Source organism: Pongo pygmaeus, chromosome 19 (assembly GCF_028885625.2).
Source record: "Pongo pygmaeus isolate AG05252 chromosome 19, NHGRI_mPonPyg2-v2.0_pri, whole genome shotgun sequence".
Lineage (NCBI taxonomy): Eukaryota > Metazoa > Chordata > Mammalia > Primates > Hominidae > Pongo > Pongo pygmaeus.
The window spans coordinates 43545380-43566061 of NC_072392.2; the positions used below are offsets into that span (position 1 = coordinate 43545380).

General features: G+C 52.2%; 1 protein-coding gene across 3 annotated transcripts; it reads left to right on the forward strand.

Moving 5' to 3' along the window:
• Positions 1-1564: 1564 nt before the first annotated feature.
• On the forward strand, positions 1565-20118 carry LOC129018292 (galectin-9). 3 transcript variants are annotated; one of them, XM_054459838.2, is made up of 11 exons: positions 1577-1720; positions 8854-8945; positions 11155-11356; positions 12810-12920; positions 14103-14198; positions 15890-15925; positions 16415-16465; positions 17099-17140; positions 17582-17670; positions 17822-17984; positions 19394-20116. In XM_054459838.2, exons 1-11 carry the CDS (start codon positions 1682-1684, stop codon positions 19538-19540), a joined length of 1068 nt encoding a protein of 355 aa, XP_054315813.1. In that variant the 5' UTR covers positions 1577-1681; the 3' UTR covers positions 19541-20116. The 3 variants fall into 3 exon arrangements, with proteins under 3 accessions (XP_054315816.1, XP_054315813.1, XP_054315814.1); XM_054459839.2 differs by lacking the exon at positions 14103-14198 and having other exon boundaries at positions 19394-20118; XM_054459841.2 differs by lacking the exons at positions 14103-14198; positions 17822-17984 and having other exon boundaries at positions 1565-1720; positions 19394-19472.
• The last annotated feature ends 564 nt before the right edge of the window (positions 20119-20682 follow it).

Here is a 20682-nt window from a genome sequence, read left to right on the forward strand (position 1 = left end):
TTGGGTAATTTTTTAGAAGTAGAAAAGCCAGAACATAGAAGTAGATATTTGACTGTATTACAACTCACCAAGCAGTTTTTCTTTTTATTTTTTATTTTTCAATTTTTTGAGACAGAGTCTTGCTCTATTACCCAGGCTGGAGTGCAGTGGCGTGATGAGGGTTCAGTACAGCCTTGACCTCCTGGGGTCAAGTGAGCCTCCCACCTCAGCCTCCCACGTAGCTGAGACCACAGGTGTGCACCATCACACCTGGCTAATTTGTTTGTTAAATTATATGTAGGGACAGGGTCTTCCTACCTTTCCCGAGCTGGGCTGAAGTGATCCTCCTGCCTCAGCCTCTCAAAGTGCTGGTATTATAGGCATAAGCCACCACGCCCTGTTCATTTTTCTAAGCTGGATTGTTTTACACTCCAGTCTGCTGTGAATGAGAGTTCCAGTTGTTCCGTATCCCAATCAATTTGTGATTGCCTACAAATGATGTGCCATGATGAAATTGTCCCTGGTGTCTGAGAGGATCGCAAAGAATTTCCCTTCCTTTCTCTCCTTTCTGCTCCCCTTGTACTGTCTACTCCTTAAACTGGTACTTGATCCAGGAACATAATGGGGATGGACAGTGCAGATGGCACACATGGCCTCAGTCTATTGGAGCATCTCAAAGGAATTAGTCTGCAAATTCTAGTACATCTAGGTAGAGCACAGGAAGGAAGAGAGGTGCAGACTCACATATGGCCCTGGGACACCTGCCATCCTCTCGCGCCCGTACAGCCCTTACCTGCCAGCACTTACCTTACCCAGCTTGAGTTCTGGGCCTTCTCACCAGCACATCGCTGGGACCTGGTCGACTTCAGGTAAGTTTATTTCATGCCTCCCTCCCCGCAACCTGCACATGCCATATGTTCCTTCCCAGCCCCATGTCACTTGAAATGTTCTATTATGTCCTAAAGTGCAGGAAATAAGGATAGAGAAGAGAAGGAGAAGAGAAGAAGAGAGATTCATTGAGAGGGAGGATCAGAAGCTCCTGGGCACCCCATACTGTAGAATAAAAATCTTCATTACGGTGTTTTTCTTGCAAAATATTCCCCTCTACATAATTATGTTTTTACATGAATAATATAAATTTAAAAAGGAGAAATACTTTTTGAAGAGTCTGAGAATCTTCATATAGCTCAGGCGGTCACGAATTAGCTGTGTGACCTGGGGCATGCCCCTTAGACTCTGAGCCTCAGCTTCTCTATATGTAAAATGGGTTGAAGCTGCCCTTCCCCACAAGCACCCTGTGCACAGCCCCATTATTTTCTGGACTCCGTGGCCAAGCGTGCTTAGGACACACAGCCACATACTTCTGGGCAGTGTCATCTGGCAACTCGCTGTCATGTCAGTGTGGTCAAGCATTGTAGACCTCTATGAACCAAATATGCTTCAGGCTCGGGTTGAGCACAGGAAAGGGAGGAGGGAAAGGTCACTGAGGCTGGGAGTGCCTACTTCCCTCTGTGAGTGTCACCCCAGTTCACCCAGTACCGTACCTTTCTCTCTCTGGACCCACTTCCTCTTGCTGCCGGCTCCTCCCCATTGAATAACAGCCAAGTTGCTTTGGTTTCTATTTCTTTGTTAAGTCCTTCCCTCTGCAAAGGACTTCCTAGCGGGTGTGAAAGGCAGCGGTGGCCACAGAGGCGGTGGAGAGATGGCCTTCAGCGGTTCCCAGGCTCCCTACCTGAGCCCAGTGAGTTCCGGGGCTATGGGCACAGGGCTGCCGCAGCCAGAGGGACACAGCTCTGGGGCTCTGAGGAAGCAACTCCTGGATGGCAGGGGATGGGGGTGGGGGCATCCCAAAGAGAACACAAGCAGGGCAGAAGTGTCAGCGAGGGTCATCCTGGCACACCTGTGCCATGCTGAGCTCACTCATGCCTGGAGGGATGCTCCTTCTCACGAGTCACGGGTTTGACAGTGTTGACTGAGCTGTCCTGTCCTGTGCTGTGTGCTCAGGGGAAGACAAGTAGAGCTGGGTGGTTCATGTAAAGAGGAAGCAAGCACGCTTCTGGGACAGTAAGGACGCTACCCGGCATGGTAGTTAAGGGTGCTTACTGCGAAGATGGCCTCCCTGCTCCAGCTATTTACTGGCTAGTGGTCTCTGGGCCTCAGTTTACATATCTGTAAAGTGGGAATAGTACTTGAGCCCCCCACTCCCAGGGTTGGGATACGGATTAAGGAGGTAGTGTATCTGGTGTGTTTGAACAGTGCCTGACACACTGTAGGTGCTTTGGGAGTGTTTCATGTTATTGGGAGTCTGAGGGCAGCAGGGAAGACCTCCCGAGGAGGTGTCTGTGCTCTGAAGGTTGGGCATGGGCATGTTCAGGGCATCTGTGGAGGGGCAGTCTCAGAGGTGAGAGGGAGGTGAGGACTGTCCCTGCAGTATGGGGTCAGAGGGCGGCAGGTACCTTGCTGAGACCCTGTGAGGTTTATGAGTCCCCTTCATACACGGGAAAATCTGAGGCTCAGGGGGGCGGAGGCCAGTTGCCAAATGCCTCCAGATGGGAGTGGCAGCCCCAGGAGCCCAGGAGACTTCAGGGGTCACTGTGTCCTGGGCCGGCTCCTGTCATAGGATCTCACCCCGCCTTGGCAAAGAGCTTCCCGAGGGGCTGGAGAGGGTGGGCTGATGGGTCCTTCCTGGGTGGGGAGGGTGGCCAGAGGCAGGGTGCTGAGGGCAAGGAAGCTGCCACGGCCCACCTCAGCAGAGGCCAGCGTCGGGCTTGGGTGCCCCATGGTGACTGAGTCCAGAATGAGGCTGCCTACGTTCTGGTCTGCAGAGCTCGGCTCTGCTTTCTAAACTCCAGAGAGAAAGAGTGGGGAAAGGAGGCCTGTTTCCTCCTGGCTGTCACCAATGACACCTCAGCCACCCTGTTGAGGCCCCTGAGGTAGGACCTGCACAGAGGGGGCTGGGGGAAGCTGGAACAGGCCGCTGGTGGGGGCCTTAGGGTCAGCAGGTGCTGCCTTGGGCATGTCACCCTGTCTCTGGTTTTCTGTCAGAAAGGGGATCCCAGAGCTTCTTCCAGGTTCTGACATATTATTATTCTGGCGACTGGTTTTTACTTTCTAATCTTTGGATTCAGTAGGAAAATTCTTCTATGGACATCAGAGAGTTAAAACAGGGCCTTGGAGTCCAGACAAGAAAGACGATCAGTGCAGCCCCCATGGGTGTCCAGAGCACCCCTCTACCCCACAGGGGCTCCCTGGGTCGGGACAATTAAGCCTCACTCGGTGACCCATCTGGCAGTCGGGGCCATGCTTCCTCCACATGCCGACAGTGGGGGAAGGTCACGCGGTTTGCTGTCCTGCTGAGGAGGGCTGAGTGTCATGAGAGCCTGGCTTAGAAACCTCACTCCCACTTCTTGTCTGGCTTCATCTAGCCCAGCCTCTTTGGAGGGCCTGGGGGAAGCTGGAACCACATGCTGTGTGGCCCAGGAAGCACAGGGAGAGCCAGGAATAAGGACGTTCTCAGCTTCCTCATGAGAGGAAGCCTGTGTGGTGGTTAGAAGCATGGGTTCTGGGGTGCAAATCCCAGCTCTGTTGCTGACCAGCTGTGTAACTTTGAGCAAGTGACTGAATTTTCTGTGCCTCAGTTTTCTCATCTGTAAAAGTGGCCGGGGTTGCTGTGAGGATAAATGTTCCTGGTCATGCCCAGAGCCCTCAGGGACACACATGGATCCAAATGCCACAGCAGCCTTAGCTGGTCAACCTCAAAACAACACATTTGTTCTTACAGTGTTGGAGGTCAGAAGTCTAAAATCGAAGTGTCATAGAAGGTGGCCAGCAGGACCATGGAGCCTCTGAGGCAGCGGGGCACCTTGGCTAAGAGCCACGTACTGGCCTCCTGCTGGCAGGCAGTCTCAGCCAGCCAGGCTGAGCTCCCCACTCTCGGGACCGGGCCTGGGTGTCCTCTGGTGATGCTGAGTCCAAAACAAGGCTGCCCACATTTTGGTTCACAGGGCTCAGCTCTGCTTTCTAGACTTCCAGATAAGAAGAGGAGGAAAAGTCCCTGGTCTCTGGGCACTACTAGGAACAGAGAGCAAGTTATGACTCATCAGAGGGATCGATTTGTTCAATGCAAAGAGCTGCACTGTCATGTCCGACACAAGCCAGGGGCTCAGCACACGGAATCGCACCCAGTCCTCTCAGAAAGCTGCCAGCCAGGGGCTCAGCACACGGTATTCCACCCAGTCCTCTCCAGAACGCTGCCAGCCAGGGGCTCAGCACATGGCATCGCACCCAGTCCTGTCCAGAACACTGCCAGGTGGTGTTACTGTCCTGCCATTCAGAGGAGGGAATTGGGGCACAGGCAGGTCAAGCAACTTGGCCAATATCAGAATTACCAGTGTATGGAGCTGGGAGGCAAGCCCAGTCCCGTGGGACCATAAATCCAGTGTAAAAATCCATCCTCCTGCACCGCATGGAACAAAAGTAGGTCCAGTTGTTTTCCTGGGTTTTCTGGACACACTTATCTAAATTCCACAGCAGCCTTGGCTGGCCAATCTTAAAACAACAAATTTGCTCTCTTAATGATTCTGAAGGTCAGATGTTAAAATCAATGTGTCAGCAAAGTTGTTTCCTTCTGGAGGCTCCAGGGGAAAATCTGTTTCTGTTCCTTTTCCAGCTTCTAGAGGCTGCCTGCATGCCTTGGCTTATGACCCCTCCTGCCATCTTTAAAACCAGCAGCTTTGGCTGGGCCCAGTGGCTCATGCCTATCCCAGCACTTTGAGAAGCCGAGGCAGGAGGATCTCTTTAATCCAGGAGTTCGAGACCAGCCTGGGCCACAAAGTGAGACTATGTCTCTACAAAAAATAGACAAAAATTAGCCAGGTGTGGTGGTGAATGTCCGTAGTCCTAGCTACCTGGGAGGCTGAGGTGGGAGGATCACGTGAACCTGGGGAAGTGGAGGCTGCAGTGAGCTGAGATCGCACCAATACACTCCAGCCTGGCTGACAGAGTGAGATCCTGTCTCAAAAAAAAACAAAAACAAAAACAAAAAACGAAAACAAACAAAAAACCCCCCAAAAATGCAAACCAGCTTCTTCTTGCTTCTGTGCTTCTGTTGTCACATCTCCTACCTCTGACACTGATCCTCCAGCCTTCCTTTTATAGGATCTTTGTGATTACATTGGGACCACCTTTAAAATCAGGACAATCTCCCCATGCCAAAATTACTAATTTAATCACATCTACAAAGTCCCTTCTACAATGTATTCACAGTTTCCGGGGATTTGAATGTGGATGTTTCTGGGGGGTGGCCCACTGATAACCAGTGTTATAAGTTTCTTATAAATCCTTCCAGAGATATTTTATCTATAAATAAATAAATGCAAATCCATAGGCTTCCCCCACCCACTTTTTATACAAATGGCATCATTCCACATCGGTGTTCAGAGTTCTGTCTTCCTCTTTTTCTTTTCTTTTTAAGGCTACACAGAACCTATTATATGGAAATACCCTAATTTATTTCACCTTTTTCCTGTCAGAGGAGTTTTTTTTTTCATTATTATTATACTTTAGGTTTTATGGTACATGTGCGCAATGTGCAGGTTAGTTACATATGTATACATATGCCATGCTGGTGCTTAAGCTCTTTCCAATGCTTTGCTTTATGATCCTTTGTGTTATAATGCTGCAATGAATAACCTTGTTTGTAGGATGATATTCAATTTAAAAACTCATTTTTCAGGCCAGGCGTGGTGGTTCATGCCTGAAATCTCGGCCCTTTGGGAGGCCGAGCCGGAAGAATCACTTGAGCTAGCCTGGGCAACACACAGAGACCCCATCTTTACAAAAAAAAATTGTAAGATTAGTGGGGCATGGTGGCCTGCACCTATTTGGTCCCAGCTATTCGGGAGGTTGAGGCGGGAGGATTACTTGAGCCAGGGGGTGGAGGCTGCAGTGAACCATGATCACACCCCTCACTGCATTCCAACCTGGGCAACAGAGTGAGAACCCATCTCTAAATAAATAAATAAATAAATAAATAAATAAATAATCTTGTTTTTCCGAATTTTGGGGGCACTATTTAAAATATTTTGAAACCTCACAGAACTTTTTTGGGGAACTCGTTGCCTTAGAGATTAGCCTGCCCTGTCCCACCGCATGATCTGTACTTGCTCTTTCTCCCTCCTGACTTCCTTAGTTAAGCCTTGTGTGTACTTGTGAGCCCATGTTCATCACGCTCTGCCTTCAATTCTAGATGCTGTGCTGTGAATATGCTTAAGTGGAGGCCACATACTTCCCAGGAGGGTGTGTATTTTCAGTGTTGTCTCTCATGATAGTATGAAAGGCTCTGGAGAGAATCACAGGCTTCCGCAAACAGGCAAGGGGAAAAATGTTCCACAGACATGTTTCAGGGAAAACAGGCTTCCGCAAACAGGCAAGGGGAAAAATGTTCCACAGACATGTTTCAGGGAAAACAGGCTTCCCAATCCTAGGCCGTGCTGGTCCATAACTGGATCAGGCTGACTTTCCTTCCCCCACACCGCTGGTGTAGACAGGGACAAGAAAGAGAAGTCAGAGACACAGAGAAGCTGTGATTTGCTTGAGGTCACTAAAGTACTTAATGGCAGAGTTCAGACCTGACCTGAGGGGCAACAAAAGACACCCCCCTCAAATCCATGGGAAGCAGAGTCTATCTGAATCAGATCCCAGATTTCCTGGGTCTTTCACCGTGCCAGGTGTGTACACTGAGCTAGGATGGGTTTCCCAGGGTTCTGTGTGGTCACACAACTCAACAATACAGACCAGAAAGCAGCGGCGAATAGGCTGAATTTGGCTGGTGGGTGTTTTCTGTTTGGCCTGCACAGTGTTTCTTTTAACTTTTTATTATAGGAAATTCAAACATGCAGAGAGAATTGTACCATCAACAACACACACCCATCACTCTGCTCCAACAATGATCAACTCAGGCCTATCTTGCTTCATCCTATACCCTTGCTTGCTTCCCTTCCCACCCTCAGATATGTGGAAGCAAATCCAGAGATACCATTCCATTGCAAATATTTCATTTTGTATCTCTATAATATGGGAATTTGGGGGGTTTCGAGACAGGATTTCACTTTGTTGCCCAGGCTGGAATACAGTGGTGTGATCATGGCTCACTGTAGCCTCCACTTCCCAGGCTCAAGGGATCCTCCCACCTCAGCTTCCCAAGTAACTAGAGTTAAAGGTGTGCACCACCGCACCTGGCTATTTTTTTTTATTATTCTTTGTAGAGATGGGGGTCCCATTATGTTGTTCAGGCTGGCCTCAAACTCCTGGGCTCAAGTGATCCTTCTGCCTCAGCCTCCCAAAGTGCTGGGATTATAGATGTGAGCCACTGTGCCCAGCCAGGAGCTTTTACATAATCCTTTTTGACAAATTTTTTCCCCCAAGAAATTAGAAAGTTTTATAGAAAAAAAAAATCCATATTTCTGTCTTCTCTTAAAAATTTGGAAGCTCTGCCAATACTGGGCCCAGAGGGTAATCATTAGTTAGCACTGAATAGATGTTGCCTTTTTAGATGAGGGGTGTGACGTCTACTTTGCCACAGTCCCCACCACTCCCCCACCTGGCCATGTCACCCATACACATCACCTGCCTGGCTCCTTTAGGCATTTAATTTGTGTAGGAAATTGACCTAAAGGAGATATTGGAGAAGACATTAAAAACTTGAAGAATGTGAAAATCAGCCAGGAGATAGAACTGTGCTTTAATGCGGGTTATAGAACCACATTGGATGTGAGGCATTTTGGGAATAAACTTTGAAAATTAGAAGTACCAGTTTGTGAATTTTGCTCAGAGAGACCAAGGTGGGGGGTGGGTGACAGTGGTGAAGCACCTCCTATGTGCCAGTCTCTTCCATCACAGGCCTTTTCTCACAAAATCATCAATCATATGCAGCAGGTGAAACACTTTCCTATTTTACAGTTGAGGAAACTGAGGCACAGAGAGGTGAAGTAGGCTTCCCAAGGCCACTCAGGTCATGAGCAGCAGAGCTAGGATTCAGACCTGGAGTCGGCCTCACTCTAAAACGATGCATGCCTCACCATCGCCCATCGCTCCTTTAAAGAGCCCCGGAAGAGAGAATTTGACAAAGTGGTTGCCCATGGGGCCTGGGATGGGTGGGGAAACTACGCTAGGGCTCTGGGCTGCTGAGGGCCTGAGGGAAGGAATGGGGAGCCTGGGGGCAGAAGGAGAGGAGGGGGCTGTCCCACGGCTACAGAAGGCATCTGGGAAGACGCTCTGCTGAAGGTGGCCAGGAGAACAAAGGTCAATGGTGGCCATTGTTATATGGTGGTGGTGGGGAGAGGGGGATGGCTTCTTCCTGATCTTCTTGGGTGAGTCGAAGGTTTACCCTCCAGACCCTTGATGGGTCCCTTTCGTCCCTTGGGCTTCCTGAGTCTCCAGCCAGGGCCTGGGACCTTTGCTGGGAGCTTAGCATGGGGTCCAGCAGCCCCCATTGCTACCTAATTCCTTACCAGCCCAGGGTGTCTGCCTGCTACTTCCCTGCCTGGAAGGAAGGCCTTCCACCTGGTGTGTTCCTGATGCATCCTCCACTGCCTCTCAGACTCTCACACAAGCTCAGCTCCCTGATGCGTCCTCTCAGGGCCAGGCTTCTCCTTATCACAAGCTTAGACTGTCTGAGTAACTAGTTGGATTTGTGTTTGCCTCCACACAGAACCCTAAGACCCATGGGGCTGAGAATCCCTCTATACTGGTCACAGCTGCACCCCATCCCCTCGCATGGCACTGTCAAACCCAGGCCGGCCACTGACTAGCGCTGGAGGGGAGCAAACGGGAGGCCGGCCACCTCACTGATGGCCCCACACCTTCTCCCTTCAGGCCGTCCCCTTTTCTGGGACTATTCAAGGAGGTCTCCAGGACGGACTTCAGATCACTGTCAATGGGACCGTTCTCAGCTCCAGTGGAACCAGGTGTGTGTGTATATGGACGGAAACGTTTCACTCCAGCCTCGTCCCTTAGTAAAGCCACTGTGCCTGTGAGCCTGGATTAGCTCAAACAACAGCATCCAAGCTCACGTGCCTGGCTCAGGGGAGGCCCAATGCGTCCCTAACCCATGCCACAGGACAGCACTCCGCAGGCACAACCTGCACCCGGGGGTGCCATTAACCTGGACTCCAGGATGAATGGGGCCTTGGGAGCTGACGGTCTAAGGAGGGAGTGGGATGGTCAGAGCTGGATGATTATGTTCTGGGTTGAACCTTGCACACTGTGACTAAGAGTTGCAAAAATCAAACTTCCTCCATTTCCCATAACTGCTCTCATCCACTCTGAGCTCTCCTTCTGCTGATGTGAAAATATTGAAAATTGCCATCAAAAGTAATTTGGTCTCTTTTGGTTTCAAGGCCTTTTCTAGAAACTACTAAGTCAATTCAAAATACTAACATTGTATCAGGGCTGTTTCCCACCCCCTCCTCCCGCCCAAGGTGGGCTGTCTGGGAACAGAGAGGAGCTCACATGGCTTCTCAGTGGCTGGGAGGGCTCTAGACTCTCACGCAGGCCTGGCTGACCCCTGCCGAGGCACCCCGACCGGGTGGCACAGAGGTGTGCAGCTCTCTCCTGGTTTAATGGGGGACCATGGGTGGCTGCCTGCTGAAGTCTGTGGGGCCCACAGAAGAGCCTCCGGACTCATGACTCTCTCTCGGAAGCCTCAGTCCCAGGGGACCTCTCCTTAAGACCTTCTGGGCCTCACAGATCCCAGCTAAACCTCAGCTTGGACACCTAGATTCTTGGTGACCTCCTCCGCCATTGCCATCCTGCTGTGGGACTTCTCTGAGAGACTGCAGTGCCCTCAGGAAATGCCAAGGACAGGGAGGCCCCGATCCCCCTGAACCCTCCAACCAGGGGAATCAGGACCATGCCCCTGATCTTCCGCCCCTTCCTCTCTCCCTCTCCCTCTGCCTCCCCCACCTCCCAGCACCAGGAGGGCTTCCCACTCCCATCCTGTCATATAGAGACAGATCCTACCTCAGAGGGCCCTCTCCTCTCGGGAACTTTCTGTCTCTCCCTTCCTTGGGGCAGGAATTTCCAAAGGACTACAGGGATGAAGCTGAAGGACTCCAGAGGAAAAAATACATGCAGAGATATTTCAAATGCAATCTTCTCCATTTATTCATTTAATTAATTAATTTTTTTCTTTTGAGACAGGGACTTTCTTTCACCCAGGCTGGAGTTCAGTGGTACGATCATAGCTCACTGCAGCCTCGAATTCCTGGGCTTGAGCGATCCTCCCATCTCAGCCTCCGGAGCAGCTGGGACTACAGGAGTGCACTATGATGCCCAGCTAATTATTATTATTTTTATTTTTTTGAGATGGAGTCTCGCTCTGTCGCCAGGCTGGAGTGCAGTGGTGCTATCTGGGCTCACTGCAACCTCCGCCTCCCGGGTTCAAGTGATTCTCCTGCCTCAGCCTCCTGAGTAGCTGGGACTACAGGCTCATGCCACCATGCCTGGCTCATTTTTTGTATTTTTAGTCGAGACAGGGTTTCATCATGTTGGCCAGGATGGTCTTGAGCTCCAGACCTCGTGATCCACCTGCCTCAGCCTCCCAAAGTGCTGGGATTACAGGTGTGAGCCACCACGCCCAGCCAACTTTTTTCTTTTAAGTAGAGATGAGATCTCACTATGTTGCCCAGGCTGGTCTCAAACTCCTGGGCTCAAGTGATCCACCTGCCTTGGCCTCTGCGCCCAGCCCCAATTTCACATGCTCTTTACATTTGTTCTCTTCTTTCCCACTTAATCAGGCATGTGCTGGCCTCCAACAAGTGTCCACTGGCACAGAAGGCTCTCTCTTCTAGGCGTGCTTAACAACTTCCATCTTTGGTATCAATTGGTAATCACTTTCCAAGACCTATGCTTCTTGTTTGCTAATACCAGCACTTTTCCTTAACCATTTTCTACTTGTTTTTAGCAAATCATGCTGTATAGGCAAAATCCAACAATTAAAACAAAAACACATTAGATCCCAATTAGAAAAACAAAACCGATGCCAACAAAGCAGTCTCTGCCATGCAGGTTGTGTGCAAGATCCAGACAAATGCAAAGCACAGGCGCGGGCCCTCCTGTACCTATCACTGGCAATAATCCATGCCACAGAAGACTATTTGCTTTCCCTGGGCCTAGGTTTGCTGTGGACTTTCAGACTGGCTTCAGTGGAAAGGACATTGCCTTCCACTTCAACCCTCGGTTTGAAGACGGAGGGTACGTGGTATGCAACACGAGGCAGAATGGAAGCTGGGGGCCCGAGGAGAGGAAGACGCACATGCCCTTCCAGAAAGGGATGCCCTTTGACCTCTGCTTCCTGGTGCAGAGCTCAGATTTCAAGGTGAGCAAGAATCCCCTCCCCACCTCTTGCCCCTGGGACCCCCAGCCGTGTCAGGTGAATGGCCTTTAAGTAATCACCTTAATCGACATTCAGCCAGAGTGACACCACTATACAGATACCACGATCATTTCCTTGTGAGGTGTTACCCATGGCTGCCTAGTCTCCTTATGCACCTTCACCTGAATCTACAGGTGCATCTGCTGCTTCTTTTACTCTGAAAATAAGAACTAGAGAAGTCATCACGTTGCTGTTTGGTGTTGTGTGTCTTTGAATTCCAAGCTCATTCCATTCCTCTGCTATAGCCATTCCTCCTCTCTGGGTCACTGGTAGCATTTATTTTTCAGCGACATTTTTCCAGCCTTTATCCAGGGTCTATTAAGGGTATAGTTTTGTAAGCACATTGCAAATTACCTTTGCAAGCACAGTAGGTCTCTGCACTTGAGAAGCCTGTGGGTAAGTCAGTCTGAGTATGCTTATCTGAGATAAGGATGTCCCCATCCATTCAGTATGCAACCTGAGGTCACCTCTCCTCTGCTCCCCATGAGCATTTTATGCATATATAAGTAATACCCCTGCAGCCATAAAAAGGAATGAGATCATGTCCTTTGCAGGAACATGGATGGAGCTGGAAGCCCTTATCCTCAACAAACTAACGCAGGAGCAGAAAACCAAACACCACATGTTCTTACTTATAAGTAGGAGCTGAACTATGAGAACACATGGACAAAATGAGGGGAAACAACACATCCTTGGGCCTGGTGGGGGAGGGAGAGCATCAGGAAGATTAGCTAATGGATTCTGGGCTTGATACCAAGGAGATGGGTTGATCTGTGCAGCAAACCACCATGGCACCCGTTTACCTAGTTAACAAACCTGCACATCCTGTACTCGTACCCTGGAACTTAAAATCAAAGTTGAAGGGGATGGAAATGGCAGATCACGCCTATAATCTCAGCACTTTGGGAGGCTGAGGAGGGCAGATCGCTTCAGGTCAGGAGTTCAAGACCAGCCTGGCCAACATGGTGAAACCCCATCTCTACTAAAACTACAAAAATTAGCTGGGTGTGGTTGTGGGCTCCTGTAATCCCAGCTGCTCGGGAGGCTGAGGCACGAGAATCACTTGAACCACTGCACTCCAGCCTGGGCGACAGACTGACATTCCATCTCAAAAAAAAAAATGTTGAAGGAAAATAATAAATAAATGAAACCCCAGGTGAGCTAAGACTAGAAAGACAAACCTACTGCAGGAAACAACCAGAACGAAAAGTCCAACTGGAGCCCAGTAGAGGCTCGGGTTGATGCACTTCGGGTTACACACACGTTCCTGTAACTGGCCCCACACTGAAGACCAGACTCACGTCTTCATTTTCTAGAAAGAGGGTCCAGGAGCTCAGGGGTGGTTCCCATCCCAGCCTGGGGCGCCTCCCCTGGAACACGGGCTCTCCTCTGGCAGGTGATGGTGAACGGGAGCCTCTTCGTGCAGTACTTCCACCGCGTGCCCTTCCACCGTGTGGACACCATCTCCGTCAATGGCTCTGTGCAGCTGTCCTACATCAGCTTCCAGGTCAGACTGTCCACCTGGCACCGGTCCCAGGGGCTGGGATGCAGGGCCCAGTGTAGCTGTGCCTAGGCCCTGCTGGGTGGACCCAAGCCAGTCTCCTACCCAGGTCACTCTGAGGACAACCTCTGCTTCCCTGTCCCAGTACCTGCCCGCCCCTTCTCCTCTGTCACTCTGCCCCTCCTTCTGTGTCACTGTGTCTGTCTGGAACACCTGCCTTGATCTCCCAGACTCCTCAGCTTCCCCTTTCTCTTCATCCCTCAGTTTCCATCCTGGTAAGGAGGGCATATTGTTCTAGAAAAAGCCCAGGCTCAAGAACCAAACTGAATCCAGTTAAAATTCCCAGCTCTGCCATTCACCCTCTGTGGGATCTTAGACAAGCGACTTCACCTCTCTCAGCCTCGGTTTCCTCATCTGTAGAATGAGCATGGTCATTGCCTGCCCCCCATGGGTGGTTGTGTGGTTCAGTGAGGAGACAGATATCAGAGGTCACAAAGTGGCCCCCCTGGGCCCACACCAGGGTCTGTTTGACCTCTGTGTTTTAACAACTTTGAATGTGTTGCCAACATCTAAAAGGTCAGGAGAGCCAGGTATGGTGGTGGAGGTCTGCAATCCTGGCTACTCAAGAGGCTGAGGCGGGAGAATGGCTTGAGCCCAGGAATTAGAGTTCCGCCTGGGCGACATAGCAAGACCCTGTCTCCAAAAAACTTTGTTTAAATAATAAAATAAAATAAATAAAACTAAAGAAGGTCAGGAGATACCAATACCACATGAAAAATGGGAAGATTAGGGTATGCTGGGCCCACATTCCCACAGGACACCGGCAGCTGGGTGGGAGCTGCTATTACCCTTTTGGCATTCGAGGGAGCTACCTGAGATCAGCGAAGCGCACAGTAGGCCCTCAGCAAATCTGGGCTCCTCGTCCTTTGGTCCTCATCTCTCATTCCCTCCTTCCCTGACTCTCTCCCCTGCAGGTGGAAGGGGAGGGAAGAGCCGGAGGGAGACTGCCCCCCTGCACTGCTCACCAGAGCCTGGCTCTTTCCCATCCCGTCTCGGCATGGCCCTAACCCCCTTGCCGCATCCCCCTGCCTGCCTGGTCTCTCCCTCTTGCCCCTGCCTCTGCCTTTCAGCTTCTCCTTGGCTCTATTAATGCTTCTCCTCACTGTCCGGTGCCTTTTGTTTTAACAGAACCCCCGCACAGTCCCCGTTCAGCCTGCCTTCTCCACGGTGCCATTCTCCCAGCCTGTCTGTTTCCCACCCAGGCCCAGGGGGTGCAGACAAAAAGTGAGTTCAACACAGAGGCCCTGGGTGGCTGAGCAGACAGTAGGAAGGACCGAGGGTCTGAGAGGCTGGCCCCAGCCAGCAGGCCACCCAGGGCCTACAGGCCCCATCTTGCCCACCCAAGAGTTCCCTGTCTCTGTCTGCCGGGCACCCAGAGCTGGGGACCTGAGGGTCACCCTGGATTCTTCACTCCCTCTTCTTTACATCTCTCCAAGGCAACAACGTGTCTCCCTCCCGAAGCCACTGATGGGGCCCAGGCCTCTGGGATTCCTCACCATGATGACAGGGTTCCAGTTCCCCACCCCTACACACAATCTCTGCCACAGTGACCTTTCTATAAGCAAATCTGATCACACCCTCTCCCTGCTTAAAAATCTTAAAAGCCCCCAGCCCTACAAATAAAGCCCAAATTCCCCAGCGGGGCATACAAATTCCTCCCAGTCTGGCCCCAATCCACCTCCCTGCCTCACCCCCAACCCGCAAAGCTCACGCAGACTCTGCAGCTCACTCAAGGCCCTCTCGGGCCACCATGCTTTTGCATATGCTGTCCCTGGTCCCGGAAGCACCCTCTGGCAGCCTGCCCCCAGCACATGCCTAATTGCCCTTCCATGCTCTGCCTAAGTGTCGCTCCTCTGGGAGTCCTCCCCACCCAGAATATTGTTGGATGCTCCCCCATGTCCCCACGGAGTCTGTACATATCTGTGCCATGCCAGTTCACAGCACCCCATTGTAACTGTGTTTGCGTGTCTTTCCCCACCACTCCACCCCCATCTCCCTATGCCCCTGAGGCCCCAGAGGGCCAGGACTGTGGCTTGTTCATTTGCACTGTGCCTGGCACTCAGTAGGGACTCAGTGAATGAATGTGGAACGTGGTTCACACAGCCAGGGAGAATGGGATACCAGCCAGGGCCAGAACAGTCTACTGGGTGGGGCAGGATCCAGGACAAGGAGGCGAGCAGCCCTTCCTCTGGCCACTCAAGTAGTGGGGACTGGGAGGAGGGGCGCTTTGTCTATGCAGTCTTCTTGTGGCTCATCACCATACAGACAGGGCACCTGCCTCCTGCCACGCTGACTTCAGGACTGGTCGAGGCCCAGGGAACATTTGCAGGGCAGCCCAACTTTGGCCCTGGCCCTAGCACTGGGCCTGGGCCTGGGGAGGATAGAAAGTGTGCTGGATATAGTCAGACAGAACTGGCTGCCACTTTGGATTTGATCCCTTCCACCTTGGCAAGCTTGGGCAAGTTGCTTAATCTTTCTGAGCCTCATTGCCTCACTAGGGACGCAGGAGCTGAGGCTGCTTCCCTTGTTGGAAAGCACTGAAGCCCAGGAATCGACCCACAATAGGCCTTCAACAAATACCACTTCTCACCGTATGGGTGAAATATGGCACTGGAAATAATGCTCTTGCCTATGGGAGCTACAGAAAGCATTGAGGTCTCTATCAAACCCACTCTCCTCTCTCTCGAGAGGAACCAGTGGTGATACCCTACCGCCCAACCCCAAAGCCGTGTACACCTGGGGGTAAAAATCTGGGTGCCACGGGCTCAGGAAGGCTTTCTTGGGAGCAAGAGGGAGGTGGGTGTGTCTGGGGAGGCATTTCTGAGCACAGGAGCCTCCCTGGAGTTTTGCCATCGTGTCTTCCCATTCTGCGGTGCCTGGGATAACCACTGTTCTGACTCTCCTCACCCCTCCAGCCTCCCGGCGTGTGGCCTGCCAACCCGGCTCCCATTGTAAGTCTCTTGTTTTCTTTTTGGATCCTCTTCATTTTGGCTCTTCTGGGCTCATGGAGGAGGCAGGGCCAGGCATTGGGCCTCTCCTATTGGGAGTGGGGAGGGCACAGGCCAGGCCCTTGACCGTCTGCCCGGCCTGGTGAGGTTGGGGGTTGGATGTGGTTGGCTGGCCGTGATGGAACAACCTGAGTTGCCGCTCTGTGGGCAGCCATGGAAGACCATGCCCCACATTCACTTCTCTCACCTGCAAAGGGAGGCTAGGCTGAGAGACGTTTCCCCGAGAGGAAAGATGGGCCAGAGCCACCAGCGTCCCTATCTGTCTTCTCCAGGGTTCTAACCTTTGCCCCTCGCTCACCCGCTTGAGAGAAGAAACACCTGGGCCCAATCTCTGTGGGGTCTGTGGGGCCATTGGGCTTGTGGCACCCTCTGGTGGGAGCTGGTGGTTTTCACACGGGAGAGCCTGGGTGAGACCTGGTTTCTTTCTTCCAGACCCAGACAGTCATCCACACAGTGCAGAGCACCCCTGGACAGATGTTCTCTGTAAGTCTAAAGTTCTGGTCAGTTCACAGCTGCACAGTGTCCTCCTTCACCAAAAACTAAACTCCCTAGAGCCCTAGAGTCGGGAAGAAAGTGGTTTAGCAAGGAGGATGGGGATACTAGGGGCTGAGTGCTTGGCTCAGGTGACATGTGGCTAAAGCTATCCTTGGGACAGCAGAGATTCTGGAAGAAGCAGGGTTTATCCAGTGGTGGAAGAGGCAAGTCCCCTAGAGACCGGGAGGGAAACTGGTCCATCTGTCACCAAGTGGGGAGTGCAGTGGCCCCAGCACCCGGATGTGAGGTTCCTGGCCCTGCATCCTGGGTCCCCAGGATGTCACTACTGATCACAGGCTTAAGCTCTTCTCCTGATGGTGCAAATCAGGCGGGGGAGCTTAGAATTAGTGGGGCTGCCTGCGGAGGGGTTGAGGGGCAGGTGACCGTGGTGTGGTCCGGGAACATGGCAGGAAGTTCCAAGAAGGCTAACATGAAAAGGGAGGTGGACGGGAGAGTCCAAGGGCCAAAGGCTCACGACGTCAGCCTCACAGTGGAGCCCCCTCTAGAATGCGTGGGTGCCCGTGGGTGAGTGCTCGCACACAATGTGCTCTCCCATTGAATTTCCTGGTTTCTTTTCAACAGACTCCCGCCATCCCACCTATGATGTACCCCCACCCCGCCTATGTAAGTGGTTTCTCAGGGAGGGTGGAGGTTCTGTTTGTGGTGGGCAGACTGGGGATGAAGGGCCGCTGCGGGGGGATCCACTGGCCTTGAAAAATTAAAAGCAGTCATTTGGTAAGCTGAAGGGCTTCAAAGCATCCAAGAGAATTAGAAGACTGTGGAGAGGAGTTTTCAACCTTAAAACTGTCATGTCAATATGAGCACATTGCATGTCCCTCCCTTTTCACCCCACGAGACGAGTCTTTTTGTGTTTGGCCAAAGTTCCTTTCATGACACTAATCTAAGCCCATTAATTTGAGGAGCACTGGAAAGTTTTCCTTTGACTTTTATGGAACCAAGTAAAGATATCAAGGGCTTCTTCTCAGCTGACAGCCCAAATTCATGGGAACTGGTACAATCTTCCCCTTCCGCGTGGCGGCTGACCTGTCCCCCTTCTTCCGACAGCCGATGCCTTTCATCACCACCATTCCGGGAGGGCTGTACCCATCCAAGTCCATCATCCTGTCCGGCACTGTCCTGCCCAGTGCTCAGAGGTAAGCCAAGGGCTCCAGTGACCTCTGGGAAGAGAAAGCCCTTCAAGGTCAGTCCAGCCATTCCCCTGGCTTCAGGAAGACTACTGATGATGGGGAGGAAATGGGACTCAGAACTCAGTGGACAAAGGTTCAGGTGGGCTGCCCACCCCAGGTTCCACATCAACCTGTGCTCTGGGAGCCACATCGCCTTCCACCTGAACCCCCGTTTTGATGAGAATGCTGTGGTCCGCAACACCCAGATCAACAACTCTTGGGGGTCTGAGGAGCGAAGTCTGCCCCGAAAAATGCCCTTCGTCCGTGGCCAGAGCTTCTCGGTAAGGCACCACAGTCTGGAGCTTGGAGAGGCTCCCATGGGTGCACAGGAGGAGGGGGTAAAGGAGGTCTGAGGTACCTTGAACAGGATGGGGGCTGATACCTCTGGGATGAGGGCCCAGAAGAAGAGAAGGTGGCCAACAAATTATTATTATTGTTATTATTATTACTGTCCCACACATGAAGGAAGTGTTGGGATCTGCTTTTTCAGATGAAGAAACAAACTCACAAGTGCAGGTTACTTGCTTGTGGTCACACAGTCAGTAAGTGTCAAATCAGACCCAAGAAGGAGGTGTTATTCATTTCTTCATTTATTCAACAACCATTTTCTTGTCGCCTGCTTTGCGCAGGAAGCACCCCACATGATGGGGGTGCAGTCATGAAGCAGACAGACCGGGTCCTGCCTCCAGGGAGTTTACAATTTAGGTGGGGAAGGAACAAGGAAAGTAAAGCGTGGACAGATTGTCACAGATAACAACAGTGCCACGCACAAAGCAAAACAGAGCGATGAGATAGAGCGAGCCTGGGAGGGGCAGCTAGGGCCAACGTGCAGAGGCGCGGGTGTGGCCTGTCCAGGAACAGCAGGCAGGCGTGCTCTGCCCTGACTACACATTCAAATCACCCAGAGAGCTTACAAAGGAAATATCAGTGCTGGGACCCCAGCCCAGGCCAATGAGGCAGTCAGCTGGGCGTTCGTATTTTAAAAATATGCCTTAAGTGATTATACTCTGCAGTCAGAGTTGAAAATGGCTGATGTAGGGCTTTGCAGCCATGGAAAGGAGCTTGGATTTTAACACAGTGAAAAGTCTCAGGAGTATTTCAAGCCAGGGAGCAATATACTTTGATTTGTAGACAGCTGTGTGACCTTGGACAAGTGACTTAATTATTCTGTGCTTCAGTTTCCTCGTCTACAAAATGGAGCTAATAATCATGAATTTCCTAGAGTTGTAAGAATGGAATGAGACAGTATCTGTAGCATGCTTAGGACAGTGCCTGGCACATGGCATGTGTGATAGGAGTGTTAGCTATTGCGAAGGGAAGGAGGTTTTAACATTTGTACCCTGACTGTTTCGTGGAGAAGGCATTGGGGTGGAAAAGACAAGTTAGGAGGCTGATGCTGCAGGAGCCCAGGCCCAGAGCACTCCTCTGTGCTGGGCCTGAGGGATACAGATGGCACAGTCCAGGGCTCCAGTCCCTGACGGGGTGGGAACAGTATTCTAGGACAGGGAAGAGTACAGGGGAAAGAGCACGCACAGCCTGTTTAGTGAAGAGCTGTTGTTCAGTGGGGATAGAGTGCAGGTGTGGGGCTTATTAACAACTGAGGAGGGAGGGAGGGAGGGAGGAGAGAGGAGGCTGCAGTGAGGGTGGAGGACTTCCCAAGTGTAGTGCAAACGGCATGATCTCTGCACAGGTGTGGATCTTGTGTGAAGCTCACTCCCTCAAGGTGGCCGTGGATGGTCAGCACCTGTTTGAATACTACCATCGCCTGAGGAACCTGCCCACCATCAACAGACTAGAAGTGGGGGGCGACATCCAGCTGACCCATGTGCAGACATAGGCGGCTTCCTGGCCCTGGGGCCGGGGGCTGGGGTGTGGGGCAGTCTGGGTCTTCTCATCAACCCCACTTCCCAGGCCCAGCCTTTCCAACCCTGCCTGGGATCTGGGCTTTAATGCAGAGGCCATGTCCTTGTCTGGTCCTGCTTCTGGCTACAGCCACCCTCGAACAGAGAAGGCAGCTGACGGGGATTGCCTTCCTCAGCCGCAGCAGCACCTGGGGCTCCAGCTGCTGGAATCCTACCGTCCCAGGAGGCGGGCCCGGTCAGGGAGAGGGGAGGAGCGGGCAGTGCAGAGGAAGCCCCATGCTCAGTCCCCTCCCATCCCCCATGCAGCTCCACCCCAGTCCCAAGCCACCAGCTGTCTGCTTCTGGTGGGAGGTGGCCTCCTCAGCCCCTCCTCTCTGACCTTTAACCTCACTCTCCCCTTGCACCCTGCACCAACCCTTCACCCCTCCTGGAAAGCAGGCCTGATGGCATCCCACTGGCCTCCACCACCTGACCAGAGTGTTCTCTTCAGGGGACCGGCTCCTTTCCCAGTGTCCTTAAAATAAAGAAATGAAAATGCTTGTTGGCACATTCATGTGGGTTGACCATGGCTTCTTTAATTCATTTGGAGACATTTTGGAGTCTGTGGAATTGGGCGGGGGTGCTGCCGAGAGGAGTGGGATGGGAAAGCATGGACTCCCTTTGGGCAGGGGGTCCTGACCTCACACCTCCTCCCAGAGGATCTCTTGCAAATCCCACGAGGGTGTTGGAGAAAGCGGGCTGGGGCTCTAGCCTTTTGGGCAGGAGTCTCGGACACAGGAAGGGTGGTAATGGGGGACACCAAGAAACAGCCCCATGCCTCCGAGATGGGAGAGGGGCTGGGGCAGAGCCTGTGAGGGCCACAGCAGGGTCAGAGCTGGCTCCTCAGACCTGGTGTCCCAGTGGGAGGAGGTGGCTTGGGGAGGGGGGGTCAGGAGAAGCTGACCCGAAGCACCATCTGGGTGTGTGTTCCATTGTGGGTCTCCCCGGCATTAGGGGTTAGGGCTTGCATAGGAAAAGTGGCTCAGTGTCCATGTGTGGGGTTCTGCCAGCCACTGGGCCACCGCCCGACAGCCCAGCTCCGCGTCCACGTGATGCCAACACATCCTGCTTGGCCCAG

What these genes read in the sequence shown, in the direction of transcription:
- LOC129018292 (XM_054459838.2), top strand. Translation starts at nt 1,682, where the DNA reads ATGGCCTTCAGCGGTTCCCAGGCTCCCTACCTGAGCCCA. An exon ending in CTCAGCTCCAGTGGAACCAG is followed by an intron (nt 8,946 to 11,154) that starts GTGTGTGTGTAT and finishes CCCTGGGCCTAG; the next exon opens with GTTTGCTGTGGACTTTCAGA. An exon ending in TCCGTGGCCAGAGCTTCTCG is followed by an intron (nt 17,985 to 19,393) that starts GTAAGGCACCAC and finishes ATCTCTGCACAG; the next exon opens with GTGTGGATCTTGTGTGAAGC.